The sequence below is a fragment of the Hemitrygon akajei genome, chromosome 9 (assembly GCF_048418815.1).
Source record: "Hemitrygon akajei chromosome 9, sHemAka1.3, whole genome shotgun sequence".
NCBI lineage: Eukaryota > Metazoa > Chordata > Chondrichthyes > Myliobatiformes > Dasyatidae > Hemitrygon > Hemitrygon akajei.
This window is the reverse complement of record NC_133132.1, coordinates 88,448,085-88,473,698: the sequence shown is the minus strand read 5'-3', so window position 1 is coordinate 88,473,698 and position 25,614 is coordinate 88,448,085. Positions and strand designations below refer to the sequence as shown.

Genomic DNA, 25,614 nt, shown 5'->3' with positions numbered 1-25,614 from the left:
CGAAGACTGTTCAATGTCATTCTCAGTATAGTTGTTATACACAAAATAGTTGTTACTCCAGATTCGATGCAGCAGAAAAAGAAACACAATAACATAAAGAACACAATAATAAAAAAACCACAATAAACATAAATGCATAAGATAGCTATATACATAGATTGATTGTATGACCATAAAGTGGTGCTAGGCACAGAAGAGTATGTACATAAGGTGACACTGACAGGAAATAGTAAAGTAGTTGTGGTGGGAGATGTGGGTTAGTAGGCAGAGGTGTTGATCAGCCTTACTGCTTGGAGAAAATAACTGTTTTTGAGTCTATTGATCCTGGAATAGATGCTAAGTAGCCTCCTCCCTGATGGGACACAATAGTCCAAATGCATTCTTACCCACAACTGATCAAATGTCCCAACTCCTGTACTCAGTCCCCTGAATGATGAAGGCAAGTTGCCAAAGGCCGCCTTCATCTCCCCTCCACTTGTAACATAATTTTATTGGAATGATTTACTTGAACTTCTATGTCTTCCTGTCCCACAACACTCCCCGGGCCACTGCCATTCACTGTTAAAGTCCTAAAATGCAATACTTCATACTAGTCTGAATTAAGCTCCATTACCATTCCCTGCCCCACTTATCCAGCTGATCAAAATCCCACCGTAGTTTTTGATAACCATCTTCACTATCCAAAACACCACGTATTTTAAAGCTACCTGCCAACTTAATGCCTTGTACATTCTCATCTAAATAGTTGATATACAGTAGTTGACAATTAACACTAGACCCAAGACTGACCCAAGGCACAGCATTAGTCACAGGCCTCCATCCCAAAATAAACACCTTTCATCATCACCCTCTGCTTCTTGCCATCTAAACATTATGTATCTAATTTATTACCTCTTTTTGGATCCCATGCAATCTAAACTGTTGATCAAAGAGATAGATTTTAAGTAGCAACACACACAAAATGCTGGTGGAACACAGCAGGCTTTAGATCTTCGTCCTGATGTCGACAGCGCTTCTCCCTATAGATGCTGCCTGGCCTGCTGTGTTCCACCAGCATTTTGTGTCTGTTGTTGTTTGAATTTCCAGCATCTGCAGATTTCCTCGTGTTAGATTTTAAGTAGTATCTTCCTGAAAACAGGTAAAAAGTCAAAAAGGTTTAAGATGCTTAGAGTATCTACATCTCAGCTGCCAATGGGGAGCAATTAAAACTGAGAAATCTTAGGGAAGTGAATAGGATAAAAACAGAGGAATTGGGATATTGGAAAGGTATTTTGGACTGGATCTGCAAATAAGAGAGATAATGTTAATGCTCCAAAGGAGTGATGAATGAACAGGAGCGCTCACTCTGAGCCAGGGCACAGGCAGTGCCATTCTGGATGGCCATGACATGTATGTAGCATAGAACGTAAGCTAACATAGGTTTTTTAAAATCAAGTGTAAAAGAAAGAAAGGCATAAATATGGTTGAATACATGGAATGAATTCTTTTTGCAACTTATCTTCATCTCTCTCAACTACGTATCTATTTGGGCATCTGCAGGCTTCTCTCTCAGGCTCTCTATCCTCAAGTCTGCCAAATCACGGAGAGAGACCATCTTGGTATAGAGCCACTAGAACCTGTTTGGAGCTAGTCTCTAAATCAATCTTTTTTTCTAATTTGTTTTAAAATTAATTAATATTTTAATTATTTATTTCAATTAACTCAGCTTATTAATTGACCCAACATGACACTTTCCTCCAAATACCACAATCTTACATTTTTTGATTAACAATATATGTATGCAATACCCAACATGTTACTCTAATCTTTTTACCATTTCAAAAAATTCAAAAAATGCTCACAAGCTTCCCTTAACAAAACTATGCTAGCTATTCTTGATTCATCTACAACTTATTAAATGACAACTCCCAGTATCCCTAAGAATACCTTCCACGTTTTCCAAAGATTAGTTTCTCATTACCTAGATGGAGATCATTCCCCCACTTGTTTATCTGTAATCTATTCTATCACAACCATACGTGCATCACTGTACCACACAAACACTGGATAGAGAACATACAAAAATAGCAATAACAGAACAGCAGAAATAATATTCAAAACAATATCATTTAACTATGGTACAATTTAACCTTTGGTGCACCCACTGCCCAACCATTAGCCATTTTAAACTACGTTTGTACTTAAGTAATTACTATTTTACATCTAAATTGAATACAATCCTTATATCGTTTTAAATTCCTCAATCGAATGTCCCCAAAATCTATTCTTCTATAGCATTTGAAATAAGTTCACAAAATGATAATATTGATAAAAAGCATTCAAAATACTTACAGAGCCCTTGGGGCCTGGTGGTCCCCTGTCGCCCTAAACATAAATCACAAGGACAGGTTGGGGGGTGGGGGAAAAGGGAGAGAACAGAAAAATCAAATGAGTTACATTTTCTTCCAAAGCAATGCTCAGTATGTTAACAGTGCAAAGATATTTCTGGTTAGTAAGTTTATTGATCATAGTTAATTATCCCATGATTAGGATGGGGTTAAATGTAGGTTTGTTGGGGGGCGCTGGGTGGTATGGCTCTAAAAGCCGGAAGAACCTATTCCATGATATACAGTACCTAAAAAAGCATTCACCCCACCTTGGAAGCTTTCACATTTTATCATTTTATGACATTGAATCACAGTGGATTTAATTTGGCTTTTTTTGGCACTGATCAATAGAAAAAGAATCTTCTTTTGTCAAAGTGAAAACAGATCTCTACAAAGTGATCTAAATTAATTACTGTATGGGAGAGTGGCAAAGAGAAGTCCACTGTTGAAAAAACTCATATGAAATCTCGGCTAGAGTTTGACAGAAGACATGTGGAAGATTCTGAAGTCAGCTGGAAGAAATTTCCATGGCCTGATGAAACCAAAAATTGAGCTTTCTGGCCATCAGACTAAACACTATGTTTGGTGTAAGCCAAACACCGCAAGAAATCAAAATCACACCATTCTTACCATGAAGCATGGTGGTACCTGCATCATGTTGTGGGAATACTTCACTGCAGCGGGCTTTGGAAGGCTTGTGAAGGTAGAGGGTGAAGTGAATGCAGCAAAATACAGGGAAATCCTGGAGGAAAACCTGATGCAGTCTGTAAGAGAACTGCAACTTGGGAGAAGATTTGTTTTCCAGCAGGACAAAGACCCCAACCATAAAACCAAAGCTACATAGCAATGGCTTAAAAATAACTAAGTTAATGTCCTGGAGTGGCCAAGTCAGAATGCAGACCTCAATCTAACTGAGAATTTGTAGCTGGTCTTGAAAAGGGCTGTTCACTCATGATTCCCATGCAATCTGACAGAGCTTGAGCAGTTTTGTAAAGAAGAATGGGGAAAAATTATAGTGTCCAGATGTGCAAAGCTGATTGAGATCTATCCACACACTCAAGGTTGCAATTGCTGCCAAAGGTGCATCTACTAAATACTGATTTGAAGGGGGTGAGTAATTATGCAATCTATTATTTTGTGTTTAATAATAACCTTCCTAAATACACCTAACAAACTCCACCTCATCTAAACCCCTCGGTCCAGGGACATGCCAATCAATATTTGGGAAATTAAAATCTCCCACCACAAAACCCTGTTATTATTACACCTTTCCAGAATCTGTCTCCCTATCTGTTCTTCAATGTCCCTGTTACTATTGAGTGGTCTATTAAAAACACCCAGTAGAGTTATTGACGCCTTCCTGCTCCTAACTTCCACCCATAGCGATTCCGTGGACAATCCCTCCATGACTTCCTCCTTTTCTGCAGCCTTGACATTATCTCTGAACAACAGTGCCACACACCCACATCTTTTGCCTCCCTCCCTGCCCTTTCTGAAACATCTAAAGCCTGGCACTTGAAGTAGCCATTCCTGTCCCTGAGCCATCCAAGTCTCTGTAATGGCCACAACATCATAGCTCCAAGTACTGATCCACGCTCTAAGCTCATCCGTTTTGTTCATAATACTCCTTGCATTAAAATAGACACATCTCAAATCATCAGTCTGAGCGCGTCTCTTCTTTATTACCTGTCTATCCTCCCTCTCGCACTGTCTTCAAGCTTTCTCTATTTGTGAGCCAACCACCTCTTCCTCCGCTTCTTCAGTTTGGTTCCCACCCCTCAGCAATTCTAGTTTAAACTCTCCCTAATAGCCTTTGCAAACCTCCCCACCAGGATTTACAAGGATGTTGCCTGGATTGGGGAGCATGCCTTATGAAAATAGGTTGAGTGAACTCAGCCTTTTCTCCTTGGAGTGACAGAGGATGAGAAGTGACTTGATAGAGGGGTATAAGATATGAGAGGCACTGATCATGTGGATAGTCAGAGGCTTTTTCCCAGGGCTGAAATGGCTAGCATGAGCAGGCACAGTTTCAAGGTGCCTGGAAGTAGGTACAGAGGAGATGTCGGGTTAAGTTTTTTTTTAAACACAGAGTGGTGAGTGCGTGGAATGGGCTGCCAGCGACGGTGATGGAGGCGGATATCATAGGGTCTTTTAAGAGACTCCTGGATAGGTACATGGAGCTTAAAAAAATAGGGGGCTATGGGTAATCCTAGGTAATTTCTAAGTTATGGACATGTTTGGCACAGCTTTGTGGGCCAAAGGGCCTGTATTGTGATGTAGGTTTTCTATGTTTCTAATTGCAATAAATTATGTTCCAGTTTGTAGAAATTTGTTTTCACTTTGACACATAAAAGTCTTTTCTGTTGATCAGTGTCAAAAAAGCCAAATTAAATCCACAATGATTCAATGTTGTAAAGCAATAAAACATGAAAACTTCCAAGGGGGAGGGTGAATAATTTTTATAGGCACGGTTATCTCTAAATAAATACAAATCTCAGACCACACCATGGCAATGAATCAAAACGCAACATAATGGCATTAAAATACTTGTTCCTGTGAAAATCATAAAAATATACAGTAGAATAATAAAACATAATTCTCATTTACAATTGAATATGCTAAGAACTATATTTACAAAACATACATATCAATATGTAAAAAAATCCCTTGGAAAACCAGTCTAAAGGGGGAAGTTAAGTACTGGATTTGAACAGTACATCATAATTCTTTTGACCATTTTATATAAAGTTTACATTATGGAACAGGTTTCATAAGGCCAATGGTTTTTCTCTACATAGTCACCTCCTATCTTTGAGCTCTTTTCATCTAACACCATTTCATATGCCTATTCTTTATTCTGATTGTATATTTTCCTCAAAATGCATTTGCCTCACTCTCTTTCGTAACATATTCTATATCCTGGGTAAAGTATTTTTTCTGAATTTTTGAGCACTTCATAAAAAACTAATACAATATGTTTATAGGTCTAGTTGAAGTAGGAAGAAGCATAAAACAGCTTGTTTTTGTTTGCCATACTCAGGTATTGAAGCTACTCTTAATTTCCACATCTCTTTTAAATTCAATGATCTGTATTAGAACAGGCAAACACATTGTTTCAGCCTGCTCTTGCCCCACTGAATCTAGCAATATTCTTCATTTGACCCTGCCTTTTGCAAGGACTTTATCGCATATTCTCAGTTCCTCTATCTCTATCCTTTTTGATCCAATGGTGAGATTTTCCATCTAGGGGCCACTGAAGTGTCTCCTTTCTCCCTGAGCTGTGGCTTCTCCGATACCATTCTTAAATAAACCCTTTAAGCTCTTGCCCTATCCTCCAGAACAGAACAAAAATAAAGTTCTCCTGGTCCTAACCTTGTAGCCACCAACTTCTGCATTCAAAAGATCATTCCCTGCCGTTTCCACCACCTGTAGAGATCCTACCTCCCAAATATTTTCATCCCCCTTCCTTCTTTCAGCATTTCATAAAGACCATTCCCTTCACAATCCTCTAGCTCACTCTTCCATTTCCACCAACCATCCCTATCTTATGACACTTTCACTTGCAACTGCAGGCAAAACAGCATTTGTACTTTCATTTTTCCATTCCCACCATCCAGGGACCTAGTCTCTCCAGATGAAGCAGCAATTCACTTGCAGTACTTCCAATTTACTGTACTGCAGTCAATGTTCATGATGTAATTTCCTCCACACTGGAGAAACAAAATGCAGATTGGATGATCACATTATAACACCTGCAGTGGTGACTCTGAGCTTCCTGTTCTCTGCTACTTTAATTTTCCACTCCATTAATCAGTGAGCTCATTTACTGTTACAATGAGACCCAAACTTGACGAAAAGCACCTCATCTTCAGTCTATGTATGTTGTAACCTTTGGACTCAAAATTGAATGCTCCAACTTGAAGCAAAATAACTTCTTCATCTGTATCAGTCATTGATTTGTGGTATTGGCTCAGTTGGTTTCTCCCCTCCATTTTTGTCCACTGTGGGAGTGGAGTACATGCTCAGCCTGACCTGCTGGACTTAATCTTCCTGCCTTGTATTTCAGAACTCCTAGATTATGTTCTCACTCTCTAACTGCTCCCATTCACTCACTGGCCAGATAACCTTGTTTTTACAGCCTATCCATAATCACTTCAGTTTTAACCCATCAGAGACACCTCATTCCTCCACCTTCCTCGCAATTTAACAAGTTACTTTTGTTTCCTTCCTGGTTCTGAAATATCAGCTCTGTTTCTCTTCCTAGAAATGTGGGCTGATCTGCAGACTATTTTTAACATCTTATGGTTTAATTTAGATATCCAATATCTGAAGTTCTTTTTAAAGATTTTTATCTGCAGTCTGTCCACAGGAGTAATTGTGAGCTTCTGGTTGCCTGCTGTTTCATACACCATCCCATTCCCACCTTGAACCTACTGCCTACTACAATGTTATATTGAGGCTCACTGCAAGCTTTAGGAACAATACCTGATAGAGACATTGAGTCATTGAGTAACATAACTTGCATGCAAGCACTTTGGCACCAACCAATCCTGGTCATCCTCTGTCTGTGCAACTGCAAGCTCTAGAGTCAGTACTGAATCTCCAAATATAGACAGCTCACGCTTTCTTTCTGTCTGTATCCAAATACGTTTGCTCAGTTTTTTTTATTCTATTGTGTAGTCCAGCCATGTCATTAAAATACATTGCAGAAAAAGATGTTGTAAATTCTTCTTTTTAAGGCATTTGGACATATCCTGTGAGAGCTTGATGTTCTACACAGCCCTCACCCACTTCCTCTCCAACTAAATATTAACTCATATTTCCCTCTGTCCCATTTCTGTCAAAGCAGCATTAACTATTTCTGCTTCCATCGATGCTGCCTGATTTGCTGAGTTTTTCTAGCATTTTCCGATTTTGAAACTAATAACCTCACCATTATCTGACTGCAGTTATCAGGAACAGAGTATGGAACATAGAACAACCCAATATGAAATTACACAGAATATACTTTGTCACCTACAGGAAAGATGTAAACAAGGTTGAAAGAGTACAGAGAAAATTTACAAGGATTTTGCCCGGTCTGGAGGACCTGAGTTATGAGGAAAGATTGACTAGGTTGGGACTGTATACTTTAAAATGTAGAAGATTGAGAGGAGATTTGATGGAGGAATACATAATTATGAGGGATATAGATAGGGTAAATAGAAGCAGGCTTTTTCCAATGAGGTTGCGGAGGTTGACAACCAAAGGTTATGAGTTAAGGATAAACTGTGAGTTTAAGGGAACATGAGGGGTAACTTCTTCACTCAGAGGTCATGAGAGTCCAGAATGAGCTGCCAGCACGAGTGGTGCATGCAAGCTCGATTTCAATGTTTAAGAGAAGTTTGAATAGGTACATGGATAGTAGGGATATGGTCCTGCTGCAGGTCGAAGTGAGTAAACAGTTCCATTGGTTTTGGTATGGACGATGGGCTTTAGGCCTGTTTTTGTGCCATACCTCTATGACTATGACTCTATGACCTCTGATAAAACTATCTGGCTTCAATATCTAAATGTAACTCTATAGATGAGTGTCCATGGAATGATTTAGCTTCATGAAAGACACTTTGACTGACTTCTGGAGGCGGAGCGAAGTCAGGATAGAGCTAAACTACGACTCCTTTGCTTGCATCTTCGGAAACAGCTCTATTTTTATCTTTAATATCTTTCCCTTTTCAAGGTTCTTTTGAAGACCCTGACCTGGAGTTCCACTCTGATTTTGGTTCTTTGTGGGAATGGGACCTGTTCTCAGGGCCTCATGACCAGCTGCTTTTTAATATCCCAAGGACACGGCCTGGAATGACAGCGCGCCTTCAGGGTTCCAGATTTTCATGGCTCTGGGGATGGGTTGATTCTAGGCTGGTGCCCCAGACTGAAGCGTCGTGGGAGAACATGGAACGTCAGGAGTAGCCGGTTAGCTGCTGTGGGTTGAGTGGCTGGAGAGCTGCACCTTTCTGGTGCTGACTCTCTGAGCGTAGAGCTCGGAAAAAGTGATGCAACACACGGTTAACATTGTAAATCAGCAAGTTGCTTGTTATGTTTCTCCCCTCTCTGTGAAACAGGGTACCTCTTTTTCTCTTATTAGGGAGACAGAGAGCCTGTGGTATGTTGAATTACCTGGTGAAGGAGTAGTTTTTGGGGTACTGCAAGGCTGTGCCCTTATTGATGCTTTACTGCATGCTTGAGTGCTCGGTGAAGGGTGCTGCTGCTCTTTTGCTGGTGAGGGTGGCGGGGGGGGAAGGTCATTACCTTGCTGCTGCTTTGTGTGGGGGAGAGCTGGGGGACTTTGGGGTTCTAATGTTTTAACAGTCATTCATTCTTTGGGTCACTCCTCTGTTTTCATGTATGTTTGTGAAGAAAAAGAATCTCAGAATGTATACATTTCTCTCACATTAGATGTACCTATTGAAACACAGCTTTACCCATCAGAGGAGCTGTTGAGCTTAAAACCACACCCAACAGCAGCACAGGACTAAAGCAAAAGGCCTTTACACTTGCCAAATCTTTATCCCAATTTCAGGCAGACACAGAGTACTTCTTGCAATACAGATACATGAACTATGCAGCTCATAGTAAGAAAGTAGATCAACAAGTTATACCTTCCTAGGGGAAAAAAACACAGTTCCATTACAAAGAGCAGACTGCAGCAGATATGGTAAGTTATTCAGACATGTTTAATCATAAATATTATTATCATCTCTTACCATCATACCCTTCTGACCATCAATACCTTCTCCGCCAGGAGCACCCTGAAAGAGGATTGTTTTAAAACATCTTTAAAACCAGAATAACAGTTTGATATATCTTAACATAAACATAATGCATTCTCAGTTTAGAGCATTAGTAAATCAAAGACTTACTTGTTGACCTTTAGGTCCTGATAAGCCGACAGATCCCTGTAAACAAACACATAAGACATGAACATCTTAGAGAATGTTCAGCTTAGGACAGCCTCACATGATAATGATAAAAAATAATTGAATAGACAGAAAATTTAATCAAACCTATGAACAGAGAGAACTGAAATAGGTGATTTTTAGACCTACATGCAAAGAGGAATTAAAGGAAACTCTCAGACAGTTAAGCCATGAGAGAGCACCAAATGCTTAAGCTTCAAACACTACATAGTTATCTTCATTGGATCATCCAATGAAGTCAGCTGCCATAGATCCTTAAAAAGAATCTTTCTACTCATGTTCATTCAGTATTTCAACCCCCAAGTAAAATGTAATGCTTTGGTTCATCAAAAGATGAGTCTGAAAGTAGCCATACAAGTCGATAGGATAATAAAGAGGCTGTTTAGCATGCTTGCCTTCATTGGTCAAGGTGTTAAGTTTTAGAGTAATAAAGTTATGTTGAAGCTTTATAAAATTCTGGTTCAGCCAAATCTAGAGTACTACATATATTTCCGGTCACCCAACAATAGGAAGAATGTTGAGGCTATTGAGAGGATTCAGAAGAGGTTTACCAGGGTATTGATTGAGTTAGAATGCATGTTCTAGAAGGTGAGACCTGATAGAAGTTTATAAAATTATGAGAGGCATAGAATAGATAGTCAGTATTGTTTTCTCAAGGTCAAAATATCTCATACTAGAGACGTGTATTTAAGGTGAGAGGGTGAAAGTTTAAAGGAGATGTATGAGAGTGCTGTGTGTCTGGATTGTGCTGTCAGGGTTGGCGGTGGAAGCAGTTACGATAAAACCATTTAAGGGGATCCTACAAACGTTTGTAGATAAGCACGTGAATATGCAGGGACTGCAGGGATATGAACCACATGTGGGCAGAAGGGATTAGATGCCATGAGCATGGTAGTGAGGTTAGCATAACACTTTACAGTGCCAGCAACCTGGGTTCAATTCCCGCCACCATCTGTAAGAGTTTGTATGTTCTCCCCATGACTGCATAGGCTTCCTCCAGGTGCTCCAGTTTCCTCCTACATTCCAAGAATGTACAGGTTAAGGTTAGCAAGTGTGGGCATGCTAAATTGGCACGACATTAACAGATGCTGTTATAGAACCATAGAACATTTCAGCACAGTACAGGCCCTTCAGCCCTCCATGTTGTGCTGACCCATATAATCCTTTAAAAAAGTATTAAACCCACACTACCCCATAACCCTCCATTTTTCTTTCATCCATGTGCCTCTTAAATGCCTCTTAAATTAAGAGGCTCTTAAATACCCCTAATGTTTTAGCCTCCACCACCATCCCTGGCAAGTCATTCCAGGCACTCACAACCCTCTGTGTAAAAAAACTTACCCCTGATGTCTCCCCTAAACTTCCCTCCCTTAATTTTGTACATATGCCCTCTGGTGTTTGCTATTGGTACCCTGGGAAACAGGTATTGACTATCCACCCTATCTATGCCTCTCATAATCTTGTAGACCTCTATCGTCCCCTCTCATTCTTCTACACTCCAAAGAGAAAAGTCCCAGCTCTGCTAACCTTGCTTCATATGACTTGTTCTCCAATCCAGGCAACATCTTGGTAAATCTCCTCTGCACCCTCTCCATAACTTCCACATCCTTCCTATAATGAGGTGACCAGAATTGAACACAATACTCTAAGTGCGGTCTCACCAAAGATTTGTAGAGTTGCAACATGACCTCTCTATTCTTGAACTCAATCCCTCTGTTAATGAAGCCTAGCATCCCATAGGCCTTCTTAACTACCCTACCAACCTGTGCAGCGACCTTGAGGGATGTATGGATTTGAACCCCAAGGTCCCTTTGTTCATCTACACTCTTAAGTAACTGACCATTAATCCTGTACTGTCTTCTGGTTTGTCCTTCCAAAATGCATCACCTCACACTTGTCCGGATTGAACTCCATCTGCCATTTTTCTGCCCAACTCTGCAGCCTGTCTGTATCCTCTTGCAACCTTCGACCACCTACAGCTCCATCCACAACTCCTCCAATCTTCATATCATCCGCAAACTTACTCACCCATCCTTCCGCCTCTACATCCAGGTCATTTATAAAAATCACAAATAGCAGGGGTCCCAGGACAGATCCCTGAGGCACTCCACTAGTCACCGACCTCCAGGCAGAATACTTTCCTTCCACAACTACCCTCTGCTTTCTTCCTTTAAGCCAGTTTTTTATCCAAACAGTCAAGGTTCCACTTATCCCATGCCTCATGACTTTCTGGATGAGTCTCTCATGAGGGACCTTGTCAAATGCTTTGCTAAAGTCCATGTAGACTACATCCACTGTCCTACCCTCATCAATTCCTTTTGTTACCTCTTCAAAAAACTGAATCAGGCTCGTGAGGCACGATCTTCCCTTCACAAAGACATGTGCAGGCTGCCCCCAAAACATCCTTGGATTGTGCTGGTTGTTGACAAAAATTATCTATTTCACTGTATGCTTTGAATTTTTGATATACATGTGACAAATAAAACTAATCTTTTGATCTTTAATCTTAATTATTTCGGGACAAAACCGTGGGCCATAGGTCCTGCTCCTGTGTTGTATTGTCCTATATTCTATAGGATGATGGAATCATTGTCAAAATTTGAGATTCATATGTAAATATTTCAATATTCATATTTGATTGCACACAATGTAGTTACTGTGCCCTATGCATCTAATACTAGAAGTCCTTTTGCTTACTCTTCAAGAACAATGGGAGGAGTAAAACCAAGTCACACTGAACTCAAGAGAACATCAGCTCACAGCAAGTGTCACCCCCAGTTTCACTGAAAATATCAACCTGGCACAGAGAGCATTAAAACTATAGTAGGTTAATAGAGCACACTGAACATTTTGGTCGTGACAGACTGGCAGATTTTCTGGACTAGATAGATAGATAGATACTTTATTCATCCCCATGGGGAAATTCAACTTTTTTCCAATGTCCCATACACTTGTTGTAGCAAAACTAATTACATACAATACTTAACTCAGTAAAAAAAAATATGATATGCATCTAAATCACCATCTCAAAAAGCATTAATAATAGCTTTAAAAAGTTCTTAAGTCCTGGCGGTAGAATTGTAAAGCCTAATGGCATTGGGGAGTATTGACCTCTTCATCCTGTCTGAGGAGCATTGCATCGATAGTAACCTGTCGCTGAAACTGCTTCTCTGTCTCTGGATGGTGCTATGTAGAGGATGTTCAGAGTTATCCATAATTGACCGTAGCCTACTCAGCGCCCTTCGCTCAGCTACCGATGTTAAACTCTCCAGTACTTTGCCCACGACAGAGCCCGCCTTCCTTACCAGCTTATTAAGACGTGAGGCGTCCCTCTTCTTAATGCTTCCTCCCCAACACGCCACCACAAAGAAGAGGGCGCTCTCCACAACTGACCTATAGAACATCTTCAGCATCTCACTACAGACATTGAATGACGCCAACCTTCTTAGGAAGTACATTCGACTCTGTGCCTTCCTGCACAAGGCATCTGTGTTGGCAGTCCAGTCTAGCTTCTCGTCTAACTGTACTCCCAGACACTTGTAGGTCTTAACCTGCTCCACACATTCTCCATTAATGATCACTGGCTCCATATGAGGCCTAGATCTCCTAAAGTCCACCACCATCTCCTTGGTCTTGGTGATATTGAGACGCAGGTAGTTTGAGTTGCACCATATCACAAAGTCCTGTATCAGTTTCCTATACTCCTCCTCCTGTCCATTCCTGACACACCCCACTATGGCCGTGTCATCAGCGAACTTCTGCACATGGCAGGACTCTGAGTTATATTGGAAGTCTGATGTGTACAGGGTGAACAGGACCGGAGAGAGTACAGTTCCCTGCGGCGCCCCTGTGCTGCTGACCACCGTGTCAGACCTACAGTCTCCCAACCGCACATACTGAGGTCTATCTGTCAAGTAGTCCACTATCCAATCCACCATGTGAGAGTCTACTCCCATCTCCGTTAGTTTGTGCCTTAAGATCTTGGGCTGGATGGTGTTAAAGGCACTAGAGAAGTCAAGGAATGTAATCCTAACATTTGAATAATTCACTATTGAATGTTATTACGCCAACAGAATTTCAATTCACTTTTTTCAGATGCTACATATTATTATAATGAACTTTAAAATGGACTTGGTAAACTTAAGACAAGGCCCTGTTGAGTTTCAATGAATCATGGCAAAATTACCAAGTCAAGTTTCAAGAGAACAGGGGAAATAGAGCTGTAGTGAATTTCAAGAGGGTGTGAGAAACAGGGCCCCAAGTGAGTTTCAAGGGAATGGAGGATGTGTGACCCTGGCAACTTCCCAGAGCCCCTGTGAATTTCAAAATAGTATGGGGAATGGGCCACAGTGAATTTAAAGGGAGTTTTGGTAAGAGGTTGCTGTGAGTTTAAAGGGAAGCAAATAGGATCAGGAAAGGTTAAGGGAATGCTTAAACAAGGTTGATGTGTTCAAAGAGAGTGCAGGAACATAATGTAAATCCAAAGCATTTGTTTCCTTATTATCTTCACCTGCATTTTTATTATGCCATAGCTCCAATTATTTGAAGTAAGCCTATCAGATTTACAAGAATCTAATTTGAAATCTATTTGGCCAAATCTACTAAATCTATTTATTCATCTATTTGGCCAAATAGATTTCATATAGGTTCTGTAGGCTTACTTCCTAACTGAAAGGTTGGGTAGAGATGGCATGAAGCAGTAGAGAAGTAGTGAACAGGAGTTGTTTTGTGTGGTAGGAGTTGCATGGAGAAAGGCAAATGGCAGGTTTCTGGGAAACTAAAAAATAAGTGGCTGATTAAGGAATGTAATGGCTTATCATCCAGTGATGAAGGCAGTAGGATTTAAATAAAAGAAGGAAGGAAGACTTTAAGGTTATGTTGTGTTGAACGTGGACCTGTTTCTGGTATCAATCTAATTAGACTAAGGTTCTGAAAAAAGAATTAAGAGATATTGTGAACACAAAACCTTTAACAGATGGGGCATTCTTAGTATTTTGTAAAGAAAGTAAGCAATGTAAGAAAGCTTTGCGGTTAAAAGCTGTGAGAGGAAGAAAACTAACACCAAGGGTTGATACTGAACAACACTGGCTTTGGGGAACAACCTCTGGAGTGCCTCCAGAGGTATCCATGAACCAAGTTGAAATAATTTAGTCAGGGGATAAGTTATGGACAGTAAACATTTAAACGAGTTTTGTGGTAAAGGTAGAACAGGTAGCTTATCTGTGTTGATTAAATTGGATGGAAAAAAATTGCTGGATATGGTTAATTTAGATTATATGAATTTTATGGCTCAAGTCAATGTGTTACCCCCTCTGAGATGTTTTCAATGCCAGAAGTTTGGTCATGTAGAAATCCTATGTAAGGGTAAAAAGCGGTTTGGTAAAGTGGAGGAGAACATAGCTCTGCTTATGCAGGGAGTCCTGTATACAATAAAGCTGAGGAAGTGCAGTGTGTTCAGGTGGAAATGGGCATATCACAGGCAGAGGCTCTGCAGAAAGTACAGAAAACAGTGTCATTGGGATCTATTAATATTCAGAACAGAGATAGTTTAGAGTGTGTAAAGTACATGATTGTATAACAAAGGATTCTACGATTGTTCATAAACTAAAGTTTGTCACTTTCATAGCAGATGTGATAAATTGAACAGCAGAAACTAAAAGTAAAACAGAAAATAAAAAATTATATTAAAAGCTGCAGAAAAACATCTATATATAAAAGACCTAACTCTAGAGATATTAATGATGTCTTACAAGGAGGTGTAAATAATGTTCAGACTTCAAAGTAGGGTTGTTAATGTTTTTTCTCACCTTACAATGGAATGCTAGAAACCTATTAGCTAATGGTCAAGAGTTTACAAATTTCTTGAAGATTTATCAAATAAACCTGATGTTATACCATGCATAGGAAACCTGGTTAAAATTTTGTCTAAGTTTTAAGATACAAGGTTACGTTGACATAAGACATAATTGGAAAAATGGGTAATGGAGGAGGAGTGGCTACCTTTGTCAAAAATGGGATAGAGTTTTGGAGATTGGGGTTGTTTATGATCAATTATGGTTGAAATATGGGGAAAGAATGGATAATAATTTTATAACCCTTGTGAAAGGTTAATACCTGATATATTGGAAAGTGTGGGTGGAAATGGGAAAAATAAGGTTACGTGGTGGGGGATTTTAATGCTCATAGTACTATGTATGGTTGTAGTGACAGAAGTATGAATGGGATGTTGCAATCATTCTCCCTTTATGAAATCCAGACTGGTACACAGTTAATTTTCCACTACTTTTCACAAAATAAGAAAGCCTTGCTATCGCCATTTGTTCCATTACCTTACATACATGTGAAATTAGCAAAATACGTCTATGGCTGGATTGATATCTATTGATATCTGATTGATCCTTATCAGATTTCAATTGAGAGAAAACAACTGCAAATTTCCAGGAAGCTGGATGTCGCCCTTCAACCCATATTGTATTAAAGAATTTCAAAACCAACATAAGTTTCAAATCCGATAACCATGTAAGCATACTATAACAAGTATCATCTTTCTTGGGTGATGTCTGACCAGCATCATTAATAACCCCTTTAAGTTCAGAGAATGTAAATTTGACATCCAAGCAGGAGCTATAACATTCTTTGTTGGCTTTGTTGCAAAGTTTGCTGACAAAATGAAGGCAGGTGCTGAGGCAGGTAGTTTTGAGGAAGTAGAAAGGCTACAGAAGGACTTAGATTAGGAGAATGGGCAAATAAATGGCAGATAGAATACAGTGTTGAGAAGTGTATGGTCATGCACTTTGGTCGAAGAAATGAAAAGGTTGGCTATTTTCTAAATGGATAGAAAATACAAAGAAATGAAGTACAAAGGGACTTGGTAGTTCTTGTGCAGGATTCCCTAAAGGTTAATTTGCAAGATATGTCTATGCTGAGGAAGGCAAATGCATTGTTAGCATTCATTTCTAGAATAGAATATAAAAACAAAGGCGTAATGAGACTTTATAAAGCAATGGGGAGGCCTCACTTGGAGTATTGTGAGCAGTTTTGGGCCCACTATCTTAGAAAGGATGTGCTGAAACTGGAGAGCATTCAATGGAGGTTCATGAAAATTATTCCAGAATTGAATGGCTTGTCATATGAAGAGCATTTGATGGCTCTTGATCTGTATTCACTAGAATTTGGAAGAATGAGGGGTGACCTCATTGGAATTTATCTAATGGTGACAGGCCTTGATAGAGTGATGTGGAGAGGATGTTTCCTTTGGTGGGATAGTCTAAGACCAGGAGGACACAGCCTCAGAATAGAGGGGTGTCCTTTTAGAATGGAGATTAGGAGAAATTTCTTTAGCCACAGACTGGTGAATCTGTGGAATTCTTTGCCACAAGCAGCTGTAGACACCAAGTCTTTATGTATATTTAAGGCAGAGGTTGATAGATTCTTGACTGGTCAGGGCATAAAGGGATCTGGGAAGAAGGGCAGAGATCAGGGCTGAGAGGAAAATTGGATCAGCCTTAATGAAATGGCGGAGCAGACTCGATAGGCCAAATGGCCTAATTCTGTTCCTATATCTTATGGTCTTAATTCCCTGGAATGGAGGAGAATGAGAGGTGCCCTCATAAAAGTTGAGAACAGAAGACCACAGATTGAAATTGTTATTGGCAGTTCTGCATGATAATTTACTAACAAAAAAGCATTATTAGCTACGTGTTGAAAAATCAATGACCATATTTTACTTGTTTAACATTAGTTGGGTGTAGTGTTACTATACATAATCCTTTAGGTGTACTAAAACAGAAACTAACCGGAGATCTGACTTGGTATAATAAGGCAGTTTAAATGAGAAATTTTGGTCAATCTCAGATATCAATTTTCCTCCATTTGGATCTCTTCTTTAATTCAAAATATAGGGAATGTGAGCAATTAGTACAGGAAATTCTCTCCCCTCAGGAAAAACTGGGACATATTTTAGTAAAAATACATATGTAAGCAGCTAAATCCATTTAAAATAAGGGCAACCGCAATTTGCCTTTAAAAACTGAGCATAAAGAAACTAAGGTATTTTGATCGATTATTATGTGATAAGAATTATGCATGGAATCTAACAGAGTTTTGGACACTCCACCAGTAAGGCAGTAATGAATGCAAGGGGGAGCATGGTATAATTTTATCATAATCAAATGGGGGTTACCAACCAATGTTGTTCAGAGATACTTAAAGAGATTATTTTCAATAGAACATAAGAACATAGAATAATTTGTCCAATATAAAACACAGTATTATACAGAACAGAAATAGGCAGTGTTGCCAACAATGTTCGTGCCAAACACAGTGCCTAATACTCTTAATAAAGAAAAAGGAACTGATAAAATATTATTAAAGGTCTGACTAGATACCTGTGGAAATTATCAGTTTAAACTTGAGAATAAGCTATAAAGTTAGAAGAGCTTTTCATTCTGATATTGGTTAGCATGGAGCATTCAGCCTCAGAGTATTGAGGCACAGAAAATTGCACCTTTTCAAGCAACAGAAGATAAACAATTGGAACAGATAAAGATACAGGGCTAAGGCAAAAATGAAAAGAATGTGGGATTAGTTGTTCTGGCAAAGAGCCAACAGGCTGAATAAGCAAACACGAGGAAATCTGCAGATGCTGGAAATTCAAACAACACACACAAAATGCTGGTGGAACACAGCAGGCCAGGCAGCATCTATAAGGAGAAGCACTGTCGACATTTCGGGCCGAGACCCTTCGTCAGGACTAACTGAAAGGAAAGATAGTAAGAGATTTGAAAGTAGTGGGGGGAGCGGGAAATGCAAAATGATAGGAGAAGACCGGAGGGGGTGGGATGAAGCTAAGAGCTGGAAAGGTGATTGGCGAAAGTGATACAGAGCTGGAGAAGGGAAAGGATCATGGGACAGCAGGCCTTGGGAGAAAGGGGGGGGGGGGAAGCACCAGAGGGAGATGGAGAACAGGCAAACAACTAAATATGTCAGGGAGGGGGTAAGAAGGGGAGGAGGGGCATTAACGGAAGTTAGAGAAGTCAATGTTCATGCCATCAGGTTGGAGGCTACCCAGCCGGTATATAAGGTGTTGTTCCTCCTCCCCTTCTTACCCCCTCCCACCACTACTTTCAAATCTCTTACTATCTTTCCTTTCAGTTAGTCCTGACGAAGGGTCTCAGCCCGAAACGTCGACAGTGCTTCTCCTTATAGATGCTGCCTGGCCTGCTGTGTTCCACCAGCATTTTGTGTGTGTAGGCTGAATAAGCCCCCTTTTTGCTTCAGATGTCCACAGTTTAAATTGTGACATGAAGCTTGCGATGAAAAATATAAGAATCCTTACTGCATGCGCTATTTGCTCGCTGATTTGATACACATCGTGATTTCATTTTTAAGTATCTATTTGTTCAACTTTGTAGTTTATGAGGAAAAATCAGAAATTTTTCACTTCTGACCAACAAAAAAAAAGAATTTCAGCCCCATATTAGATCTTTGAACATTGAACATTCAAGCACAGGAACAGGCACTTTGGACCACCATGATACTAGTCTATCAAATCCCATCTCCCTTCTCACCATCCCTATCCCTCGATTGTTCATGTTCCTGTCTAAATGCCTCTTAATCTGCATTGCTTCACATTCACTTCACCAGATCTTAATTTTAGAACATAAAATCAATTACAAGCATCTTTAAGCGAAGTATTCCCCACTGAAAATTTAGCATTGTATGATGAATAATATATTAAGTCAGCTTTTTCATCAGTGTCTCACCGTGTCCAGTTATGAATCACAATGGAAAAACAAAATGTATTGCATGGCGAGCAGCAGCTTCTGTTTTTTATACTTGTTACACAACTCTGGTACAAAAAAAATCTTTCTTACCCTGTTACCTTTAGCACCACGTAGACCAGCAGGACCTGGAAGACCAGGATAACCAATATCACCAACGGCACCCTATAACATTAAAGGTGAGGAAAAGATGCCATGAAGTAAAATATTTGAACTGTACATACCACCTAACATTCACAGTAAGGGATATCTTGAATGCAGACCTTAATAATTCTCATTCATTCCCATTTAGGTTGTTTCAAATTAACAAAACTGCACTGTAACATTTCCATCCTGCTTTAAAGACTTTATTAAACTATCAGTTATGAAATAATTTGAAATGTGGTTGAATAAACTTCAGGAATATTCTGCAGAAAAGCAACCTTTCTGACTCCTGACTTCTTTAGTCCACGTTAACATGACAAATTTGTTTTTGTGGTTTGAATTCCTCATAACAGTGAACTCATTCAGCTCATTCTCCTGTATTGCCAGTCTATGTTCCTGTGTAAACAGTGTTTCTGAGGATTAAATAGAGGCATTGATGGGACACCCTTTACTTCCAGGAGCAGCATGTAGAATATATCTTCCTTTCTTTTAAGACAGTGGGTTCAAAGTTCCATGAAATTGGCAGTTTAGATTAACAGAAAAGCAATTCTTCCTTTATAGGCACGGCCTCTGCATTGACATCTATGTCACCGAATGCATTCTAAGCCAGAGGTGCAAATTCAAACACAGCAGATGGTGCCCCCGGGCTGCCTTTCATATTACGTGCCTTCAGATGGCAGATCAAATTTATAAACTACTGGGCAATGAACTGGAAATATCCAACTTGTTTTAAATGTCAGAAAAATAAATAAAAAAGATTTCAATAGTGCCTCTCTTGGGTCAAGAACAATTGATGAAGTGTATGTTTCAAGTGTAGCCATAGTTGTAAAGAGGGAAATATCACGGCCAACCTCTGTACATTAAGCTCCCTCAAAGAAAAATGTGAACATGCACAGATTTGGCTGAATTCTCCTTTCAGGACAGTGTCACGAATTTGTGTTAATAAAGGACAGGTATAAACCTGATGTGTATTATCCTAAACCTTGTACCTCTCTAATACGGTGCTCTAGCATTTCACTCCTGAAGCTTCAAGTGAAGTTCCAATCAATTGTCAGTCAACACAACTCTATTGCACCACCATGGAATATAACTATGAACTAAAGGTCTAAATCACATTTGCCCATACCTGGTATGAAACATTTGATTTCAATTATCTTCACTAACTTCAAATTTCCAATATTGTTCACAAATACCCCAAATGCACAATCAATAAAGGACTACAATAATTGATATTACACAATGTGTTAACTTTAACACGTCAATTTAGAACTCATTTTCCACTATCAGCGGCACATATCAGCTTATTTTAAATGCATCAACATGTTTTAATAATGCAGTGTTATAGAATTTGCATGCAAACTTCACAACATGTTTGTCATTACAGTTGCACAAAACAATATTAGATCATTTGATACAATTTAATGTCTAGGATCAAATGTATATTGGTAAAATGTGCACCCTAGGATGCTGAAAAAAGGTACTTACTCGTGGGCCTGGTGGACCAGGTGGACCAATAGAACCAGCTTCACCTCTACCACCCTTTATAAATCAAAACCAAAAAAAAACAGATAGTAAATTAATTGTAGCAAGGCGGAAAGATCATTTGTCTATAGCATTCTGAATTATGTTGACCCTCTTAGGTCACTTTACTTTCACTATCAGTTTACTTTGTGCAGACCCAGGCTAAAATATATTCAGTTCATGAAAGGAAATGGCTGGAAACACTCAGTAGGTCAGACGTCATTTGTGGAAAGAGAAACAGAGTTAATATTTTAAGTCAAAGATCCTTCATCTTCAGCTGAAACATTATTACTGTTTCTCTTTCCTCCAATGCTGCATTATCTACTGAATTTTTACTTCAGATTTCCAGCATCTGTCATTCTTTTTTGATTTTCAAAATATAATCAGTGTATTTTCAGTAACCTCCATGGACAGAATGTGTGAAAGACTATTTCCTAACTCCCATGAAGAGCTATAGATTCCATAGTATGCTGATTATAAGGATATCTCATTAACCTTCAGGTGCCCTGGAAATTCTTTCATTTACTTGCTCAACAATACAATGAAGTACCCCTGCTGTTTTTCCCAGTGCTTCAAACTAAAAGTATAGGAGAAGTTCATTGTGTTTAATTTCTTGGAGTACCAGCTAGTGAATCTGTCTTTGCACTTTGTTTTGAAAACAATATACATGATCCTTTTATCTTTATAATAAACTCATTTGCGTATGTGTTCTTATTGGTGCGTCTGATCCATTTTGGTCAATAAAATTGGGATAACTATTGTTTAGAAACATAGAAACATAGAAAACCTACAGCACAATACAGACCCTTTGGCCCACAAAGTTGGCTGAATATGTCCCTACCTTAGAAATTACTAGGCTTACCCATAGCCCTCTATTTTTCTAAGCTCCATGTACCTATCCAAAAGTCTCTTAAAAGACCCTATCATATCCGCCTCCACCACCGTTGCCGGCAGCCCATTCCATGCACTCACCACTCTCTGAGTAAAAAACTTACCCCTGACATCTTCTCTGTACCTACTCCCCAGCACGTTAAACCTGTGTCATCTTGTAGCAACCATTTCAGCCCTGGGAAAAAGCCTCTGACTATCCACACGATCAATGCCTCTCATTATCTTATACATCTCTATCAGGTCACCTCTCATCCTCTGTTACTCCAAGGAGAAAAGGCAGAGTTCACTCAACCTATTCTCATAAGGCATGCTCCCCAATCCAAACAACATCCTTGTAAATCTTCTCTGCACCCTTTCTATGGCTTCCACATCCTTCCTGTAGTGAGGCGACCTGAACTGAGCACAGTACTCCAAGTGGGGTCTAACCAGGGTCCTATATAGCTGCAACATTACCTCTCGGCCCCTAAATTCAATTCCACGATTGATGAAGGCCAATACACCACACACCTTCTTAATCACAGAGCCAACCTGCGCAGCTGACTCGGACCCCAAGATCCCTTTGATCCTCCACACTGCCAAAAGTCTTATCATTAATACTATATTCTGTCCTCTTATTTGACCTACCAAAATGAACAACTTCACACTTATTTGGGTTGAACTCAAGTTATTTGCCACTTCTCAGCCCAGTTTTGCATCCTATCAAATGTTTCCATGGGTTCATTGGCATACACCTGAATCAGCAAAAGGTTCAATATTTGAACTTCCATATGAAAAGGAGATGCTGTAAAGTTATCGAAAATAATTTCTGGAAGGTTCTTCTGGTCAAGTTGGCACCTGCATACAACACTCCTTCGGTCTCCCTCTTCTGGATGGATCATGAAACCATATATTTCACTTCTTTTATGTCTTCATGTTTGTCTTTTGTCTTGAATGTGATTCTGGAAACTGCTGGAGCCTATGATTTGCGATTTGGAGTTGCTTAGCTGTTTCAGCATTCTGCAGTCTCCAAGAGACAGAGGCAGCATGCGCGAACCTTGTGCTGAGAAGACTGCAGGAAGGGACGAAAGCCGATGTTCAACTCCATTTTGTCGATTAAAGCTTCCATTGTTCGCTGACTAAAGCAACGAGGGAGATTGAAACATTGAGGCAAATGCAGAAGGTGAGTACTGGCTGCCTGCCTTTTGATCCCTGGTGGGATCATTTGGCTACTGGAGAGGGAAAGCCCTGCCACTTTGCCTGGAGAGTGTTACCCAGGCTTTCTGCATTTTGAATATGGACTTGGACTATACACTTTTTTCAGTCTTATAGTTTTTCTATATTCTGTGTTTTTTTGCCCAATCTTTCTCATTTTTTGTGTGTGAATTTCAGAGTTGTATGCTTGGATAATAAATGAACTTTTGTGCCTTTGAAGATAGTGTCAGGTGCTGATGAGGTTAGGTCTTGCTGATTTAACATGAATAAATTGTTTTCTTCATCTGTAATATTTTATATTTGACTACAGGTTAAAAAGTCAAGTAAAATCAAGTCAAGTCACTTTTATTGTCATTTTGACCATAACTGCTGGTACAGTACATAGTAAAAATGAGACAACGTTTTTCAGGACCATGGTGTTACATGACACAGTACAAAAACTAGACTGAACTACGTAAAAAAAACAACACAGAGAAAACTACAATAGACTAAGACTAGAAAAGTCTTAATGCTTAATGATTTTTTACAATTTCTGTGTAGGAAATACTGTCTGCCCTAAAACTTTTCAAGATCCAGAACCCAGCCAAAAAATGAAATAACCCCAATGCTTCCAGCACTGTTCTTCCCACTGAAATTTTTTAGCAGGACAGGGAGAAAGAGATCAGAGGTGGAGGAAATCAGGAAAAACTGAGAGATCAGGTTCTGTGCTTTGGGATATCACAAGGTCAGAACTTAGTGTAGCATCAATGGAGAGGGTCTTTGAAAGGGGATCCATAGAAAGACCACTCCTTTGAAATGGCCTGTAACATATTTCACACTAGAAAAAATCAACTTTTAATTGTGTCGTGCTAAAACATGTTATATGATTGATCTCTGGCCAATTATTATGAAAGAGCTGTGGGATGTCAAAGAATTCAAAGCATTTGCACAGTTCATTACAATCGCCTTTATCATACGGGGTAAAGGAAGCTTTCAAATACAGTCATTTTAACCTGGATGTTAGTATTCATGGAGTATAAGTTATGGATAGTGATGTGTGCTGCAAATATGATGCCTGTTTAAAAGAGCGGATGGGATTCTTGTCTTTCAACCAAAAAAAGCAATGCTCAAAGTCCCACAGATGTCCAAGAATCTTTTGAGTTGATGAAATAAACAAAACACTACTGGAGATGCTTAAACTACTGCATACAAGTTTCTCTAAGTTCCATTTGGTGTTCCTTCATGAAATCCAACCAACATGATGCTAATCCACTAATCTCCCTGCTTTCAGTTTAATTGGATGATCAACTAAATAACCAGTCATGTCACTCAATATTTCTTCTTTAGTTGAAAAGGTCTGTGGCAATAGTATGAGCACCAAGTTTACTCACTATTAGCCAGAAGTCTCCAACAAAAAACCTCTTTGTAAACTCATACTGAGCAGAAGCTGTTGTGGAAACGTCTACTATTTTTGTTAAATGACATCTCTGGTAATTATTTTAATGGATCATACAGAAAGCTAATCCTTGACTTTAAGCCACTGAGAGGATTACAAGCAAAGTTTGATGAATTATTTGGCCTCTCTGCAGGCTCACTTCTGGGAAACTGAAATTTCAATCTCCAACCAATTTCTGAACTTCTTGGAATGAAACAGCACCCTATACCTCTTGTGACTGAGCAAGTTCTGTCAAAAGAGTTACCGATTAACCTCAGCTCTGCACCAAAAACCTAACAGAGTTTTCACTCTTTATTCAATATGGTTTTGAAAGATACCACTGAATCTCTTTCCACCATCTGCTCGAAGTCCTCCAGATACATCCGCAGACAAGGGCAGTGCCACTGTGGTCTGATGGACCAGCATTTACCTTGGGAGGGTCAAGAAGCAGCTCTGACACCTCCTCTTCCTTAATAAAGAAGCACTTTCTTAGATGTTCGCAAAGATTCAACGTCATCTAAAACTTTGACAAACTTCTAGATGAATGTGGGAGAGTAAACTGACTGGTTGCATCTCGGCCTGGTATGGAAATACCAATGCTCTTGAACAGAAAAGCCTGCAAAAGGCAGTGGACACAGCCCTGTCTATCACTGTAAACTTTGGAATCATTGGCTCCATAGAACTATAGAAGCTTAAAGATTAAACAATTAAAAACAAGATTAATAGTGTTAGACTACAGGAGAATCAATAGTTACAGGGATCATGCAGGAAAATGCAATTGAGATAAAAGACCAGATCAGCCATGATCTTATTGAAGATGGAGCAGTTTTGAGGGGCCTTATGGCCCACACCTGTTCCTATTTGCTATAGTATTTGCATCTACTCACAAATTAGAAACAAGAATAGGCCTCTTGGTCTTTCAAGCCTGCTCCACCATTTAATTATATTGTTTATATAATCTGTACATTACCTCAGTTCTACATTCCCATCTATGCTTGGTAACCTTTAACCTTTTTTAATTAAGAAAATATCCAATTCTGCCTTAAATATATTAAAATAGATTGAGTCCATTACCTCTTAGGAAGAAAGTTCTAAAGACTTACAACTCTCCATAACAAAAACTTTTGCCTCACCTCTATCTTGGATGAATGACCCATGGCACTTCTATTAAGAAACCTAATTCTAGATCATCTTTGCAATAGGATACTTCTCGACATTCATCGAATCAAGACTCCTCAGGATCTTATAGGTTTCAGTCAAGTTCCTTTTCACTCTTTTAAACTCTGGCAGATTTCATACAAGCCTACCCTAGGCAAATATTCTTCACAAGATAACCAAACCTTTTCAAG

The 25,614-nt window shown here is 39.4% G+C and overlaps 1 protein-coding gene across 2 annotated transcripts in view; it reads right to left on the bottom strand.

Moving 5' to 3' along the window:
* The window catches only part of col9a1b (collagen, type IX, alpha 1b), a 104,991-nt gene that overhangs the window by 15,447 nt on the left and 63,930 nt on the right, over positions 1-25,614 (bottom strand). For both annotated transcript variants that reach the window (XM_073056499.1, XM_073056500.1), the window contains exons 23-27: positions 20,734-20,787; positions 19,198-19,269; positions 9,266-9,301; positions 9,110-9,154; positions 2,332-2,364 (exon numbers count right to left, since the gene is read on the bottom strand). In XM_073056499.1, the coding sequence (XP_072912600.1) occupies positions 2,332-2,364; positions 9,110-9,154; positions 9,266-9,301; positions 19,198-19,269; positions 20,734-20,787 (240 nt within the window). The remainder of the gene's footprint in view (positions 1-2,331; positions 2,365-9,109; positions 9,155-9,265; positions 9,302-19,197; positions 19,270-20,733; positions 20,788-25,614) is intronic.